The sequence below is a fragment of the Myiozetetes cayanensis genome, unplaced genomic scaffold (genome assembly GCF_022539395.1).
Source record: "Myiozetetes cayanensis isolate MyiCay16 unplaced genomic scaffold, myiCay2020 scf28, whole genome shotgun sequence".
Taxonomy (NCBI): domain Eukaryota; kingdom Metazoa; phylum Chordata; class Aves; order Passeriformes; family Tyrannidae; genus Myiozetetes; species Myiozetetes cayanensis.
The window spans coordinates 2056998-2074721 of NW_026087499.1; the positions used below are offsets into that span (position 1 = coordinate 2056998).

Here is a 17724-nt window from a genome sequence, read left to right on the forward strand (position 1 = left end):
TGCATCCGGAGCCATCATTATATCAGGCTTTTTCCCATGTAGTGCATTCATCAGAATAACAATAGCAGAGCCTGGTCTCTCGTGGGCTGGCGTAAATCAGTGTGTCACACAGCACTTTACATCTTCCAGGTGAAGCACAAAGAGCACAGCCCTCACAAATGGCAGTAGAAATACCTCATTTGGTGAATGGGGAAATGTCAGTCCCCCTCATTCTGCAGGGGAAAGGGAGGCAGGTAAATGACCAAGAGTGGATTGGGTTCAGCTCCAAAGAGCTCTGGAAGCTGAACTCTGTATTTCTCACTCTGAGCTTGTTTGTTTTCATTTCAGTGCAGACCAAATCATATTTGGCAGGAGCAGACACTTGACTGATGGAGTTGCAGTGCTGTGAAAGCAGTGTCAGTTAGATCAGAACCAGGAATGCTTTGGAGGGGGCTGGACTCCTGTGTGGAGCCTGGGATGTGATTTTCCTGCAGCCCTTGGGTGGACCCAGGCTGGTGTGCACATCAAACCACAGGTATGGCTCCAGCACAGGCAGGTTGGTAAAGGGAGGAGCTCCTGGGGAGCCAAAAAAATCAGCAGCAATTCAGTGTTGTGATCCCAGCAGGTTAAAGCACCGTGGAAGCTTGGAATATTAACAGTTCTGCGCAGCTCCTCTGACCACTTGGGGTGTTCTGGTGGCACCATTCCCAAACCAGGCACTCCCATGGTCCTTGGGGCACAGAAGAAAAGGTTTTGGGCACGATGAGAGGGAGTTGTGCAAGGGTGAAGGTGGCTGAGGATTGCCAAGGGTGAAGGTGGTTGAGGATTGCCCACCTACTCTTTGGTGGTCTGGAGAGAGTGGCAGAGGGAAGGGTTGTGTGTGGGCTTGGTGACTGGATGGAACTGGGGGCAGGGTCTCCAGGACCCCTTTCTTTTCATCCCTGCCACCTTGGGTGTCTTGTCTGACTGATGCCAATGCTCTGAGACATCTAAATCCCATTCCAGACCCCGTCTCCCTCCTCCCACAAGCACCTGGTGTGTGCCAGGGCTCAGGAGGACTCCCAGCAGGTCACAGGGACACTGCAGTTGGTGGGATGGTCCTGAAAAGCTGAGCTCAGCTGCCCAGCTCTGCCAAAAGCGTGGTGGGTGAAGCCTCCTGTGTGCCAGGGCAGCTGTGTTGTCTGTTCAGAAGGGTTGGGCATCATGACTTCAATGCCCACTTTTTATAGGGGTGGAAAATGGTCCAGGGATGTTTTTATAGATATCAGTACTTCTCTCTGTCAGTGGGGTTTATGTGAAAGAATAATTATAGTGAGGACCCTTATTTTTAATGCCTTCAAATAGTAAATATTAGTAATAGAATATAAGTTAGAGGTGAAGGTGAGCCTCTCTAAGCTTCAGCTGAGCAGCTCCTTATCTTTTAGTTTGCTTAGCCCTGCCACTGCTCTCTGGACATCTTTTGTGATTTGCAATTAAACTGCCTTTGTCTTAATTAAGGAATCACCTCCACAAAAGTGCTCAGGTTGGGCAGACCCACGACTAGTGGAGGGGAGGGTCTGGGGTTGGTCCCAGGCCCCTTTTTTGCCTGCTTTCCCCCAAAACAGGCAGGGATTCTCAGCCTGCCTTAGGCTGGGGCTGATTGAAACCCAGGCTGCATTCCTGCAGGTGCAGCAGGCCCTGCTGGTTATTCCATCAGGGTGGCACAGTCTCAAGTAATTGTCATTAATGTCTCTCTCCCTCCCTTTCATGTCTGTGAGTCAAAGGCTGGAGATTTTTCACTTGCCAGTTCCAATTGCTGAGCACAGCTCACAGGGACAGCAGCTCCTCACAAACTCCAGAGGCATTTAAATACTTCAGTGGACTTCTAGGCTGCAAAACAGCTTAAGGGGAGAAAAAATTAATATGTTCCCTGTAACAAGGAACTAGGAAGAGCTTTATGAGTTCCTCACCCTTAACTTTGATCACCAGTTGGAATCTGGGTAATGGTCAGACATGCCAGAATAACCCTGGACTGATCCAGTTGGGATTGTGGCCCTTTTCCCTCCAGGAGAGGCATGTGCTGGGTGATTTGCCTGCTGATCACTGACAGTGGGTTTCAAAAAGCAGCTGCCACGGCCAGTGTGTAATTCAGGGTGTTAAAATTCGGGCTGAAGGGGACCCAGGCAAGGCTGCTGGACAACCAGTCGTGTTTTCAAACCCTTGAAAAAAAGAGAAAAGGACAACTGGAATGGCAAACTGAAGAGTTCTGCCTGTTTAATTCCTGATGCAGAGGGATTATCAGGGGCTGTTTGCCCTCAAACAGTGATGAGAAGCCACCTGGGTCTCTCAGGTGCACTCTGCATTCTCTCAGTCTCTGGCACTGGGGGGGAAGGCCATGTAGCTGATCTTGCATGTGAAAATTAAAGGGTTCAATCTGCAGGACCACAGCTCTCAGTCCCCACTGTGCCACAGACTCGCTGCAGTGCCAGACAGGTTGGTTTTCTCTCTCTCTCATCTCTCTTTCCCTAATCTGGGGCTGTAACTTGCCTCTTGTGAGGAAACACTTTTTTAAAAGTGTGTAGCACTTTGGTAAATGTGCTTTGCCTGAGTTATTCAAAATGATGTTCTCCCTGTACCAGTCAAATGCTGCACCTTGACAGACTTCTTTGCCCATCACTTTGCAGGCTTTGCCTCCTCACAGCCTCCCTGGCTTCCTGAGACATGCATTTTATGGTCAGTGAGTTAAAATAGTGATAATCCCTAATTGTTACAGCAGTTCCTCCTCAGTGAGGGCAGAGAAATCAAAGTCTCTTTTAGGATAATGTGTGGACTGTGAGCCCTTGGTGTGGGACAAGGAAAGGGTGTTTGGCAGTGACCTTAAAAGGGGTTAAAACTGAGACTAGAACTAGACCCTTTTCAGCTTTGTGCACACTCTGCTTCCTCTCCAGTCTGAGAGAAGGACTTAATCCATAAAGCTTGATTTCTTTTTTTAATTTGTTGTAACTGAATCAATTTTCATTATTAGTGTTGCTTAACTTTTACCGTTTGTCACCACTGTGTAACTCTCCTAACGTTTAAGAAATAAAGCAGAATATAATGAAGTTTCCAGCTAAGGTTGGTTTTATTTCTTGCTCTTTGCAGATGCTATCTCAGCCATTAGCCAGCATTAGCTAATTCTTCCCAATAGCTGTGCAGCCTGTTTCATCTCAGAGCATCCCGAAGCGCTTTACAAAGTGCAGATTGGCTTCAGTAAATTATTCCAGTGACTCCCAATATCCTTTCCACATGGGGCATTATTATTTGACAGGAGAAACTGCAGCTCTCCAAAAGTGTTGGGTAAGGGGCGGATCCACAGCTGTAGGTGGAGGTCAAACCATCCATCAGAGGTGAAGGCTGGCAGCTCTTCCACAGGATTTCAGTTTGCAGCTCCAGAAGGGAAGATAACACATCCTGCTGGAATATGCATTTCCCTCCCAGCCCGAATTCCTCTCTGCCTTGCAGAACTGACACCTTGTGAAGTTCCTGCTGCACATTCTGCTCTTGGAGGGCTTCCACCCCCCCTGAGCGGTTTCCCAGCTGGCACCAGAGTTCTTCCAGGGACACTGATGGAAACAGCTTGTACTGCTGCCCGGGTGGACAGCGCAGGGACACAGGAATTTGAAGGATCAAAGCAGGATATGGAACTAAAAAGCGGGCAAAAAACTGCAAACTTCAGCAAACTGAGATTATTGACCGGCTTGTCCAGCTCTGGTGAAAGTATTAACTGCTCTCTTCCCTGGCTGGAAATCCCACTCCATCCAGTCTCCTGCCATTCCATAGCACCTCTTCCCTGGGGTGAATCACCATCCTAAATCCCCTCTCTGGTGCTGCTGTGGGGCTTTACTGGTCTCTGCTGGGTTATTGCTGGGGCATCTTGTCACTTTTCCCTGTCTCCAGGCAACGGGTCTGATTTTCCAGGAAAGCAGCTGGGAACAAGGAGGAGCTGGTTTAGCACCCACAGGGCCTGCTTTGCAGACCACTGAAATTAAATATTGTCATTGTCTCCCACTTGTCTGAAATGAAGTCCAGATTGTCCCCATTTCCTTTCTGCCTCCCAGTCTGAGCAGAGCCTTACTTGTAAGTCATTAACAGAACAAATTTCTGAGGGGAAGAATAAACACTGGGGACCTGAGAGAAGTAGGATAAAGACCTGAATAGACATTTCTAAGCCAAATAACACTCCTTTTCCACAGGTCTGTAGGTGGCCCTCGGCAGATGAGCTGCTCTGAAGACAATTGCTGTAGGGACTCTTCCTTTATTAAAGGAAGGGTGACTCTATTTTTTAAAAAAAAAGTGCTGCAGCTGCTAAGAAGAGGTTAGGAAACCCAGAGGAAAGAAAACAGAGTGGGTGCTGATAAGCAGGAGCTGGGATCAACCCAGTAAATTAACTTGTGAGGTGCAGATCCCATGGAATTGTTTGAAAACCAACACGAAAAGTCATCCTCAATCCTTCTCTTTTCCTCTCCCATGGGACCTGTGGGGCAAAACCCCTCCGTAGCACACATTCCTCAGTTAAGGGGGGTTTGGGAATGTCACTGCAAATGCCTCCTGTCGTTTCCCCCCGGGTTTTTTCGTGTTTAAATCCAGCGGCCAGGGAAGCCCCGGGGAGCTTTGCCCAGGAGGCTCCAGAGCTGCACTCAAAGGCTTTTGCTTCCCTCTAGTGTTTAATGGCTTTATTTCCTTGTCGGCTGCTGTGACTGAGTCCTGCCCGAGGTCCACTGCACAGAGAGGAAGAATAAACGGAGGGGAAAAAAAGAGCCTTGCAGATCTTTTGGACCAGAGCCAGAAGTGTGAAGTGCCTTGGATTGCATCCCCCTGCCACACCCCACCCTGGGAGCAGCCTGCAGCCTCTTTAGCACATCCCAAATACGTTGTTGCAGCGATATTTTCCCACTTCCCTTTCTGTTTTAGGATCATTTCCGTGTTCAGTTCACATTCTGCACCCGTGCTAATCCTGCCAACAGTCCTCCCAGGGAAAGGTGATTCTGTTCTTTTACAAGTGAATTCTTGCAGGTGGATGAAAAATACCCCTGGAATCGCCAAGTGGGTGCCCAGAGCGTTGGTTTCTCCTTTTGTCACCTCCCTGTGCACAAACCCTGATTTGCTGAGCACCCAGAGCGTGATGAGCCCTCAGAATTCCCTGAGACAAGCAACAACCGTTGCTATAATTCAAAGGATGGCTTTTTAAAAGGCCTTGCTTATTCCCTGTGTGGTACCCAAGTGCACTGCTGCATAAATGAAGAAAAGGGTGAGCAGCTTTTATGCCTCGGGACACTCTCAGCTCCCTGCAGGGGCCAGCAAGACTATTTCCTCTATCACAGAGAGCACAGCACTATTAGCAAGGGATTTTGTGCCTCATATTTATTTTTTGCTGAAGTGTTCAGGCCTGAACTCTGCAAGAAACGAGATATTAGCCCTGATGGACCAGTGGTGTCTCCTGCATTCCTGTGTCCTCTCTTTAATTGGATTAGCTTGTGCTTTGACTGCAACATGAAAGTGGGTTTTCTCCTCTCTTCTGTGCTTTATGGGGACACAGAAAGCTTTTTGTGAGTCACAGATCCAGTCTTATCATGCCCAGTTCCAAGGTAGTCATCTGACAATTATACAAGTCGTTATATTTTCAGTTGTCGAGAGTGAAAGCGAAGCTCAGGGAGCAGGAGCAGACTTTGCAGCTTCAGTCTTTGTGTGGGCACCACCTGGGCCTCTGAGCAACTCAGGAGCTCGTTAAGTACCAGCTGAAGAGACCAAAGGGCTGGGTGTTAATATTTTGCCTGAGTCTCACTCTGCAAAATAAAGGTCAGCACCTCGGAAGATACAGTTTGTACCAGAGTTATTCCTGCCAAAAGGGAGCCTTCCAGTCCTTGCCCAGAGTTTCTCGAGGGTGGTGGAATTCGGGGGCTGATGGAGCACTTTTCTACACCAAGGTGCTTGCAGAGCCCTAACTCGTGTCTGCACTCGTGGGGCTGAAAGCTGAGCACATATTTTCACAGAAATCTTCAGGGCTCTCAGAATGCCAAAATTAAAAAGGTGAGTAACGACCAACCATCCTGGGAAGTTTTTTATACACATAGAAACAACTCTTGAAAATTACTCTTTGGAATGCACTAAATTGGTCATTCCTGGCTTAAACCAGCACCAGATCACTAATTACAGGACGAGGACTAAGGCCATACCTTTACCTTGCTGTTTATCTCATTTGGTGGTCACACAAGCATTCCCATTTAGCAGTGAGGAGTGGTAGGAACATCAGCTGGAGAACCTCAGTGGCTGTGATTTTGTAATTCCTTCACTATAGCAGAAATGGCAGCAGGCAGGTGATGATGTTTTGGTTTCTCGGGGTTGTTAAACCTTGCTGAGTTGTGGATTATCCAGTGCCATTGGTAAAGAAGTTCCCAGTCAGGATCTGGGACCTGGTAACTTTCAGAAAATTGAAAATAATAAATAGCAATAATGTTTACAAACCTTCTGGCAGCCACTAACACAGTTGGCTCCTCTGTTTTGTGCTGGTAGGAAAATCATTCCAGTGCCACAGGTAATTCAGTCACTGAGCTGTGATTTACCCCTTCACAGAGAGCAGCTGAACACTCTGAGAAGTGAATGTCCCCCTCCTTTGAAAGGGTAGAAGAGAGAACATCATTAGCTTGGGACTTACCTGAAGAAGGATTTTTTTAAATGAACAAAAGATTCCTCGAGACCTAAGGTCTGAAATGTTCATTTTCTGGTTGCCATCTTTTGGGGATTTCTAGAAATATAAAGGTGAACTCTTTCTTCCCAAATTCATCACCTGCAAAGCAGGGCACTGTGATTCTGTGATCCAGTCCCTGTTCCTTCACCATCCCTGTTCCATTCCCCTTCTCCATCCCCTTCCCTGTCCTGTCCCTTTCCCCTCCCATCCCATCCCATCCCCATTCCCTTCTCTTTCCCCATCCCATCCCCTTCTCCTCCCTTTCCTCCTTCCCCGTCCCATCCCTGTTCCCATTCCAAACCCTTCCCCTCCCCTTCTCTTTCCCCCTCCCCGTCCCGACCCTGCTCCCATCCCTGTCCCCTTCTCCTCCTTCCTTCCTCTCCTATCTCCTTCCCGTTCCTCATCTCCACGTCTTTGCCTTTCCCATTCCCATCCTCATCCCTTTTCCCTTCTCCATGCCCATCCCTGTCCCCTTTCTCCTCCACCCCGTCCTCCTCCTTCTCCTTCCCTTTCCCACCCTCATCCGTATCCCCATCCCATCCCATCCCTCCTCCGCGGTGCGGGCGGGCGCGGTGCGGGCGGAGGGCGCACCGGAGGGGGTGAGTTCTCCCTCGCACCCCCCGTACCCGCACCCCGGGACCCTGCACCCCGGCCCCACCCCCGGCCCCGCACCCCCGGCCCACTGGCCCGCACCCCGGCCGGGCCGGGCCGGGCTCCGCTGGCAGCCGGCGGGGCGGCCGCAGGAGGATGCGGGCGGGGCGGGCGGCGCTGCCGTTCCCGGGTCGGGCAGCTAGAGAGCAGTGCAGGGAGCGGAATCCCGGGAGCCGGGAGCTCCCTTCCTGTCGGGAAGGCCGTGAGCGGAGCCGAGCGCCGGCCGAGAGGCCCCGGGCCGGCCGCCCCCGCTCCCCTCGCCCATGGCGGAGACCAAGATCATCTACCACATCGACGAGGAGGAGACGCCCTACCTGGTGAAGCTGCCGGTGCCGCCGGAGAAAGTCACGCTGGCCGATTTCAAAAATGTCCTCAGCAACCGGCCCGTGCACAGCTACAAGTTCTTCTTCAAGTCCATGGACCAGGATTTCGGGTGAGCGGCCGCGCTGCCGGCGCATCCCGGAGCCCCCCGCGGCGCCGGCGGAGCGCTCGGAGCATCCCCGGGGCACCTGCCGGGCTCGGCCCCGCTCGGCCCCGGCCCCGCTCGGCCCGGCTCGGCCCCGGGAGCCACCGCCGCGAACATGGCGGGCGCGCCCGGCCGTGCCCGGAGCGGGGTCGGCGCTGCCGCCATCCCGCCCCGGAGCCGCCCGGGGCACCCCCGGGAGCCGCCGGAGAGCCCGGCACAGCCCCCCGAGCCCGCCCGGCGCTGTCCCCGCTGCCTCCGGGCCGGGCCGGGGCGATCCGCGGCTGTCACCGCAACCGGGAGAGGCCGCGGGAGCGCCCGGGCATCGCGGGCACGGCGGGCATCGGCGCGGCTGGGGAGAGACCGGCGGGTCCGCGGGCTGTCACATCCTCGGGGGTCACACAGATGGCCAGTGGTCAAAAGGGCTGCAGGGGCTGCGCTCAGACAGCGGCTGCAAACCCTCGGGGGTCAGGGGGGTGACAGGCGGTCCCCGGTCACACGGGTGACAAGTGGCACCGGCGGCCAAACGGGGGTGGAATGGTCGGTGGTCACACGGTGCCGGAGGGCTGTGCTCAGACGGCGGCTGAAAATCCCTGGGGGTCAAACGGGTGTCAGATCCTCGGTGGTCAAACGGGTGATGGGGCTGGTCAAACAGGTATCAGATGGTCAGTGGCCAAACAGGTGACAAGCGGTCAGGAGTCAGGCAGGTGTGGGAAGGGTTGGCTGGTGGTGAAACGGGTGACGAGAGGTCAGTGGTCAAACAGCTGTCAAGTCCTTGGGGGCCAAAGGGGTGTCAAATGGTCCCTCGCCTGGTCGAACTGGTATGGAATGGTCAGTGCTCAAATGGGTGCGAAGTGGTCAGTGGTCAAACTGGTATGAAATGGTCAGTGGCCAAAGGGGCTGTGCTCAGATGGCAGCTGTCACATCCTCGGTGGTCACACGGGTGTCACATCCTTGGGGGTCAAACAGGTATGAAATGCTCAGTGGCCAAACAGGTGACACAAGTGGCCAGTGGTCAGATGTCCACTTGCAAGGGCACAAGCCTTGCTCGCCACTGCCCACGCATTCCTTGTCCTGGGAATGCTGGAGGAGACAAGGGCCAGACTTTCAAAGGCCCTCTGTGGTGGTGCAGGCCAGGGCTGTGAGCAGAGCCAGGGGATATCTGCCATCCTTCTGGTCCCTGCACACCCATGTGGGTTGTGTGCCACCGGGCTTATCGACAGCCATAATAAAATAAACCAATAAAAGTGCCTTTGACAGGTTGCCAGACAGTAACTTTCAAAATGTATTAATCCTTTTGTAGCAAATCACTTCCCTTTGTACTCACATCTGTCGCTGGTGAGGCAATTTTGCACAGTTAAATGCCTTGCCAGGAAAAATAAAAATAAAAATAAAGGGGAGCAGGTTTGTGGGAAACTAATACGGACCTGACTCCAGAATAACGCCGTGGTTGGGGTGCAGGTTTCATGTTTGGTGGGATAGATCATCCCAAGCATGCTTTTATATGTTGTGCAGCCCCTTTCTTACCCGTGAGACCCGGAACCTTTCACGTTGATTGTGTTTTTATCCCCTGGTGGAATGTGGGTATTGTTTGTTGACACGTCTTCCTTATGTGGGGAGCTGTTAGTATTGGCCCATTACCACAGGAGGTGGGTTGACTTTTTTTTTTGTTTGTTTCTTCTGAGTCGTGAAAACATTTTTTTTTTGGGGGGGGGGGAGGAAACAACTACATGGAATGTTTGTTTTCAAAATAACGTCTTTGAAATCGTCTGCCTGTAAATTTCTCTCCTTCACCCCCGAGTGACAGGGACGTGCAAACCCTCGTCTTGGAGCTGATGGAAGGCGAAGGGCTGCACTTGGGGGATGACCTGGGCATGTAAATTCTGTCTCATTTAAATAACACTCTCAAATGCAGCTACTGAAAGCATTTGGGTGACGATCCCTTGCCTTGAGACAGCTCTGGGTAGCTCTGTAGATGGGACTCTTGGAAGCCACGAAGCTGACAGATTTTTGTTTGCTTTTGGTTTGTGTGTCTCGTTCCTTGTGTGTTTGTTCCTCTCTGAATCCTAAATACTTAAAAAAAATAGGCAATCAAAAGAAAAACTGGAAGAAAACTTGGGTGAATTTCGGTTGTCTTAGTAAACATTAATAGTAAACATGGGTTTGTTTGTTTGTTTTCACCAATTTGTCTGCAAACTGGCTTTTTTTAGAATATCCTGAGCTGGGAGGGACCCACAAGGATCGTCCAGTCTCCTTGTGTTAGGAGAGCAAATGTTTTCCTGGAGAATTGGAGCCTCCTTGAGAAGCCACTGATCGGGAACTGACTTTGCAATTCTGCACATGTTGTTGTAATTAAGGCACGGCCTTTTCCTGGATCCTGAAATAATGGAATAAATAATTGTGCTCAGAAGCAGTGGATGTGTTGAATGGTTTCCAGCCGTGAAAGACAGAGTTATTAAGGGTTGGAACAGAGCTGGGTTGGGGATGTGGAGCTGTGTCAAGGATGTCTTATGGAACTGAGCAGTCCTGTGTTCTGTGTACCTGTGCTGAGTCCAGCTCTGCTGCTTGGAAGCTGCAGGAAAAGGTGTAGGAATGTTGTGTTTCCTTCTGAACTTTGGTTACAGTTTAATTTACTGCCTCACCCCTTTTCCCCCGTGCCAGTTCATTCCCAAGGGTGACTTCTTCCCCAGCTCATGGTGGGATGGCCCTGCCTTTATTCTGCAAGCTGGGGCTTTCCTGCTGACTCCATCTGTAGACACGATGCTGTTTCTGTGATGCAGGATGTCCAACTGTGCCCTGACATTAAGACTCAACCCTTGGAAGTGCTTTGTAGCTTCTATTTTTATTCTGCTTGGTGGGAAATTAAGCAGGGGCATTGCAGGCTCAGAGTCGTTAATGTGACAGTATCTACCAGCAGTGAAATTTAGAAAAGGTGATGTTTGTGGTGTGGTTTTTATAGACAAGGAGCTGTGTCACCAGCTGATTTAGTTACTTACAGCCACTGGTTCTTTCCTCAGGGGTCACTTCCCATCACTGAGAGTGCTGATCGTAAGGTTAGAGCCACACAAGAACACACAATGCAGTTCCATTACTTCTGTGATGATTGAAAAATGACAACTAATGAATCCATCTAAAAATAAAGCTTCAGTTTGTGATGTCTGGGCTCTCATGACTGAAATTGTGACAGCTGTGTGGGATCCAAATGATTCATAATGAATCTGTGTGACAGATCCTACAAGAGGAGTTCCTATCTGTCTGCTTTTAAATATTTGATACTTCCAGAGCTTTGCTTGTAAAACACTACCATTAACTTCCAGAAATACGAAATTATGAATGTGCATGATCCAGGCATTGCTGTAAGTTATGTGTTTTAATTTTGCTGTGTAATAACCTCCTCTGAGGCTTGGTGCTGCTGTTTCAGCTCTGGTCCAGATGCTGTGACAGGATTAGGGCAGGAGAGGTTCAGAGGAAGAGCTGAACCATCTGAAATACGTGGGGTTTCAAAAAAAAACCTGATAAATATTCCCTCCCTGCATTGCTGTGGTTCCTTTGCTCTGCTCAGTCACCCTGTCCTGGGCTGTGCAATCTCTGCCCGTGGAATTCCAGAGTGTGTCTGTCCTGCCATCCTTCTGGGTGAGGTTCAACTCCTCATTCTTTCCATTGTGTGAACTAATACTCCTTTGATTATACTTCTTTAGGGAGTACTCTGAGGAGTGGCTTTTGGAGCATTCCTTTGGTATCAGCAAAAGAGCTTCCTTTCAGACTGCACTTTTAGGTGCAGCTGTTTCTGCACAGAAATTTTGGGTTTTCCTTGTGCCTTTTCTCATGGGGGGAAAGCACCACCTCTGTTTTCACCCTTGCCCCAAGAGGAGTCATAACTGAGAAAGAGGAGTCCTAATTGACAGGTATCTGTAGCTTCAGAATAATTTCATAATTGGGAAAGCTTTTAGAGACAAGATATTTAAAAAAAAAAAATCCACAAGGTATTTTTTATGGGGAGAAGTGAAAACAGGAGTTGGTCATAAATCCATGAGGCTTAGACAGTTGTGGGACTGGATGATCTTTCAGGGCCCTTCCAACCCTGGCCATTCTATGATTCAGTGCTGTTTAAAGTGTCATTTGGACACTGGGCATATATAATTTGGAAAACAGTGAATTTGTGTGTTATATCCGCAGAATTCCACACTCACTGAAAGAAAGCTGCTGTAAAAATCCAGCAAGGAAAGGAACATTGGACGAAAACCTGGAAGCCTCATTCCTGCCTGGTTCTCTGTTATCAGTTGCCACAGGGGTCTAAATTCAAGAGGAAGTTTTTGGGCTTGAGTTCTGTGCTTGGGAAAACTGTTTGCAAGCTTCATTCAGGGATATGCAGCAGGCTGGCCAAAAGGGCTTGCAGGTAGGGTTCATCCTTTTAGGTGGACTCTGCTGTGCTCTGGGTTAGTGAGAGCACAGATTTGGGCTGGGTGGTTTTTTTTTTGGGTGGTTACTGCACCACGGATTTTAATGAGGTATTTTTTTTTGCTGGTGTTTTTAAGGAGATCCTCTCAAGACTAAAGAGCCACATGAAAGGATGCCAACCACCATCCTTGTTTGAACACTGAGCAAGCAGGTGACAGAGGCTGATATAGGGCAGTTGCAGGTAGGAGTCTGTCTTTTTTGAACCAGAAATAAAATGAAGGCAAGTGCTTCTTATTTGCATTAGAAAACATGGAGCTGGCAGGCCAATGTGCAGAGAGGGGGCATGTGCTAAAAATAACAGCTCAGGAAAATGATCTTTGCAGCTCCGTGACAGGGATTGATGCCCACAGAGAGAGGCTGTGGCGGATCAGAACCAGGCAAGGGGGATGTTGAGGCGACTCAGAGCTCTGGCAAGGAATTTCTGCTGTGTGAATGGAAAGCTTCAGGAAGGCTGCACAGAGTGTAAGAGCTAAATGGAGGTGGGATGTGAGAGCAGCCAGAGGATTCAGGGTGATGGCCCAGGTTACAGAGCAGAAAAGGGGCGTGCCATGCAAAGTTTGGTCTGGAAATGCAAGCAAGATAATCTTCACAAAGCAACCAGGGGGGGAATTTCCTCCTGAGTGCTTGTTTTCCCACGTGCATCTGCCTCTTCCCTGTTTATTCTCTTGTGCCCTCGATGCCACTGGGAGAACAGGGTGTTTTTAGGAGAGGTGGATGAGTAAGGGAGCAGTTCCATGTGGGCAGAACTAATCAGAGCAGGTTTTCTGAAGATTTGTGTCCTCTCTGTTCTCTCAGGCTGCTTCATCAGTAGTAGATATTTAGAGGTCAGACCAGTTGGACTGAAGAAAACACAGCAGTTCACTTGGGCACAGGTTAGAAAGGGTTTGGGCTTCAGCTGCTCATGCAGTCTCCTGATTTCCCAGCCAGACCTTTGTGACACGTTTACTGACAATGTCTTCGGGATAGCAGCAGATGGAGCAACAAGTGGGCTTCTTGTAAGGATTTTTTTTTCCTCCTTTTTGGCCAGGTTTGCCTGTCTGGAGGCTGGGGAGGGACGATGGGTTGTGTAACAGCCAGAGCTGGCTCCAGGTCACGCTGGGACAGCTGCTCCTGGGGTGTAAACAGGCAGGGCTGACCAGGGAGGTGAATGTGAGGCATGTTCCAGCCTCCTGGGTGAGATCCATGACCCTTCTCCTCTGCTGCTGCCAGCTTTGCTTTGGGAGCCCGTGGCAGGGGATGTGGCAGCCCTGACACTCACTTTGGGGCTGCTCCAAAGCCTGGTGAAGTCACTGCTTTCTGAAATACACTGAATTTTTGAGCCAGTTCCTCGCTGTCACGTGGACAGTGCTGGTGCAGATGTGTGACTTGAGTGCAGGGGGAGGGAAATGCTTTTAATGAAGGCTTTCCTCAAAAACCCACAGCTGGATAAGTAGGTTTAGTTGTGAAGGTGCTTGGATTTTCATTAGCTCTTTGAGGCAGCCCTTAAAGCTGAGTGTGGTGACTCTGAGTGCACAGTTCAGCGGGTTGGTCGTGGTTCTTTCCAGCTTTCATTCCACTCCACAGGGTCTGTCAGACACTTGATCAGCCTGGAAAACACCTCCAAGATCACTGTGCCCAGCCACTAACCCAGCACTGCCAAGGCCATCACTAAAACATGTCCCCAGGTCTCCCCAAGTTTCATCTTGATTCCATCAAATGCATCTGGAATAACAGGCTGAAAGTCAGGATGACCAAGAGCAGGTCCTGGGCTTGATGTGTGGATCAAGAGCAGCCACACAGAGCCCTTCAGAGGGGGGAAGGAGAATCAGGGCTGGAAGGGAGAGTTGTTAATACCTGCAGAAACTTGGGAGTACTGTTACCTGCTGGAAGGAAATGGACAGTTGCATAGTTAAAGCACTGAACTGAGAATTGGAAATAGAAAAAAAAATTGTATTTAGGCTTGGACTCAGCAAAGGACTTGGACACAGCAAAGTACAGGCTGTGTTAGGCCTTGCCTGATGAGAATAGCCCTCGTTTTTCCCAGCTTTTCCCTGTTTCCTCTGCTGAAATCCAGAAACTTTCTGGAGGCTTCCACTACTTATGTTTATACAGCATCTAACACTGTGGTGCTTTTCTGTTTGCTGACATCAGAAAGCACTGTTGCAGTACAAATAATAAAAATAAGTGTAAGAACAGGGGGCTGACAGACCTCAGAGCTCATACTTTGCAGCCACACCAGTGGAGCTGACACATATTTTGCCAGGCTGATTCTGATAACTGTCTGCAGTACAAGCCACTGCTTATTTTAATGTCCCAGCTGTAATGTAATCTAAATATTTAAAACAACCACTTTTTTCTGCTGGAACCTGAGCCCTGCTCGGCTCCGAGGGTGGAGTGTGTTATATTTATTAAAAGCTAATGCTATGAAAACACGCTAAAGGGACACATCAGGTTTGGTCTGCTTCCTGTGGGCTGTGATCTGCAATGGGGCGAGTTAGAAAAACAAGTTTACTACTGTTCATTTAATGAGCACCTCCACGTAGTGCATGCAGAGTTTTGTTTTTCTTTTTTTTTTCTTTTTTTTTTTTTAACCCCCGTGCTCAGGTAGATTTGTTTGGGCTTGAGGATACACAGAGGCTGTGCAGCTGTTGGAAACATCAACCACCTCCCTAGGATTCAAGTTCAGCGACTTATCTGTGGGCTTGAGTGTATCTCTAATTAAAATTTGCCTGGGAAGTGGGTTGAATTAAGTGGGATTAATTTAATTACAATTTCTGAAGGATTATCACCGTCCTGTCCCGCCACAGGAGAGCGAGCAGGGAACCAGGAGGAGGATCCACATGCAGAGCTTTGAAAGCAACCCTGAACAGCCACGGAGCAGGCTAAAATTTGGAATTAGGGAGCTGATTCCCACCCAGCCTTCGAGCCTGCCCAGGTTTCCGTGGGGTGTGTGCAGCAGGATCACTTGGATCACTTGGATCCAGCAGGATCACTTGGATCCTGCTCACCTCCCAGCTGGATATGGAGCCTGGCATTGTCCAAAGCAGCCTCACTGCTGCATTTCAGGCTCCACTCTGAGTGCAGCCTGAGAGGTGTTTCCATGGCTGGGCAATTAGCATTCTGATTAGTGCTTCCAGGGAATTGTTCAGGAGCACCAATCCTTTATTCCAGCTGTTGTGCCCCAGCGCCAGCAGGGAAGGTTGGTGAGGTGGTTTTTGGGAAACACAAGATAGGGGTTTTTTTTTCTGTAAATGGCATCACTTGCAGAATCCACTCCCTGTTCTTCTGGACTTTTGTATCTTCTTCAGGAATCAGGACATGTTTCAATTTGCATGTCTTGAGAATTAAAGTTCCTTCCTTTCTCTCTTTTTTCCCCCCAACAATTGGGGTTCCTGTGTGTTTGACTGATAATGTTGCTGTGCTTGAGACCATCAACAGTGGATTTTTCTGCCTTCACCTCTACGTGAAATTCTTTTAAATGTTGGTTGTTTTCCCTCCCTTAAATTCTGGCTAATTTTCACTCTTTTTTTTTCTGTGCTTTCCTTCCAAAGTTGGTGGAAATCCAGTATTTTAAAACCACATCCCCTTGTTAGCAGGTGTGCACCTCTCTCACGTGCCTCACATTGTGGGAGGGAAAATCAGTAGAATCAGCTGATTGTTCCAACAAATGGGGCTGAGTCAGTGCAGCTCTTTACACATGCATTGTTGCAGTTCAGTCTGAGGTTTGTGCTTTGAGATTTCTGCCTTCCACTCGGAAAGGAATTAAGAGAGAGGAAGCGAAGTGACAGGGATTGGATTTACTCTCCATTTACCCCACTGGTTGGATTCCTTTCCATAAGAATTCTCCTGTAGTTTACCAAAGCTGAGTCTTGTACATTGCTGAGCAAAAATACTCCTGGTGCAGTTTAATGGCTAATTACTTAATATCCAACATGGCATCTTTTCTTTGGCCATGTTATGGATAAAGCACAAAACTCCAGGTGCCTCATCCTTTGCTGAATGTCTGCTTTATGTGCTCTAATTGAGTGGTAATTAAGAAGAGTCCTGCAAGGGTTGTGTGTGTGTGTGTGTGATCTGCAGATGAACCTTCCCTCTGTAATGTCAGTAGCCAGCATTCTGAGATCCTCCTGCGTGTGGCTGATGGGGAAAACACATGGAAATTCAGCTTAAGTGCAGCTATTTCTGGGGAATTTGGCAGGATGTTGTCTGTGCAAGGCCAGTTCCAGAGAACTGTTTGCAGACAAGATGCACTGAGAAGTTCAGTTGGGAAAATGGAGAGGGGGAGGAGAGCATTCCTGACCATCTCTAATATCACTTTTACTGTTTGTTTAATCTGGGCTTGTTTTCGTTCTCTTGGTTGGGGTGCTGAATCCGGACAGATGATTAAACTCATCTGTTTTTCTTCTCCCAGCAAAATGTGCTGTTTATTCATCATCATTCAGGGCAGGTCTAACTGTAATTCCAGTGGAGTTAGAGGAAAACCACTCCTGAAAATCTCCCCATTAGTGCTCAGAAAAGCAATCCTGCCTATCCCAGAGTTCCAAAGAGGGTTTTTTTTTTCCTCCTTATCTGAGTCCTGTCCAAAAATTTATCAGTGAGTACAGACAATTAAATTGCTCTGCATCATTACTTTAACTCACAAAGCTCCTGTTGCAGATGGAAGCCTAATAGGAATTAAATCCAAAAGTCTGTTTAAGAGCTTGTTGCTGACAGTGAAAGTTATAATTACATGTTCCAATGCCATGATACAGAGACTTACCTGAGGTTACCTCCCAAAATGCAGACACCTTCTACATGCCTGGAACTGTGTCAGGTGTAATCCCTCAATAGCCAGTTCAGGTATTTTGGAAGATATTTCCTCATCATGGTTTTAATCAGCCTAAAAATCAGTGTGTTAGGGCAAATTCATAAGGTAAGTTTTCCAGAAAGCAGCATCTGTTGACAGTAATATCAGATTTTTTTTCCTCCCTCTGAGTTCATGGCAGCTCCCACTGTTTTCTGACCCTCTTTTGCTTTGAGAAGACACAAAAATGAGAATTCCTGTCCTTACACACCCTCCCAAAATTGGCAGAGAGATGCTCCTCTTCTGGGGGAAGAAATGAAGAGGTCGTGTGTGTCCAGAAAACCTGCAAATCTCAGAGCTGCCTCCAGTATCTTCTGAGAATCCTCTTAGATACTGAATTTTGTGTGTTTTCCCAAACTTGGTAGTGACCTTGAGGTGGCAGGTACTGCTTGGACTGAAACTTGGGGAAGGGTAACAGTATTTTCTAGCAGAAATGCATTGTTTTGTGGAAGTGCATTACCCATTTTTAGTCATTGTTGTTCCTACTGGAAAGAAAAGGATATTTATAACCCTCTTTATTTTTGTGGGATGATTTGGTCAGATTGCTTTGTCCTCTGTGTGTGTGAGGAACAGAATCTAGTGAAAATACTCTCCCACCTGAGCTGAAAAATACAGAATTTCCAGGGGTTTACACCCCAACCTTACAAG

General features: G+C 48.8%; 1 protein-coding gene across 4 annotated transcripts in view; it reads left to right on the forward strand.

Moving 5' to 3' along the window:
• Nucleotides 1-7474: 7474 nt before the first annotated feature.
• Nucleotides 7475-17724, forward strand: part of DVL1 (dishevelled segment polarity protein 1) — a 63344-nt gene continuing 53094 nt past the window's right edge. For 2 of the 4 annotated variants that reach the window (XM_050322586.1, XM_050322587.1), the window contains exon 1: nucleotides 7475-7766. In XM_050322586.1, coding sequence (XP_050178543.1) covers nucleotides 7597-7766 — 170 coding nt within the window. In that variant the 5' untranslated portion in view covers nucleotides 7475-7596. The remainder of the gene's footprint in view (nucleotides 7767-17724) is intronic. The other 2 variants (XM_050322588.1, XM_050322589.1) reach the window with 1 other exon arrangement.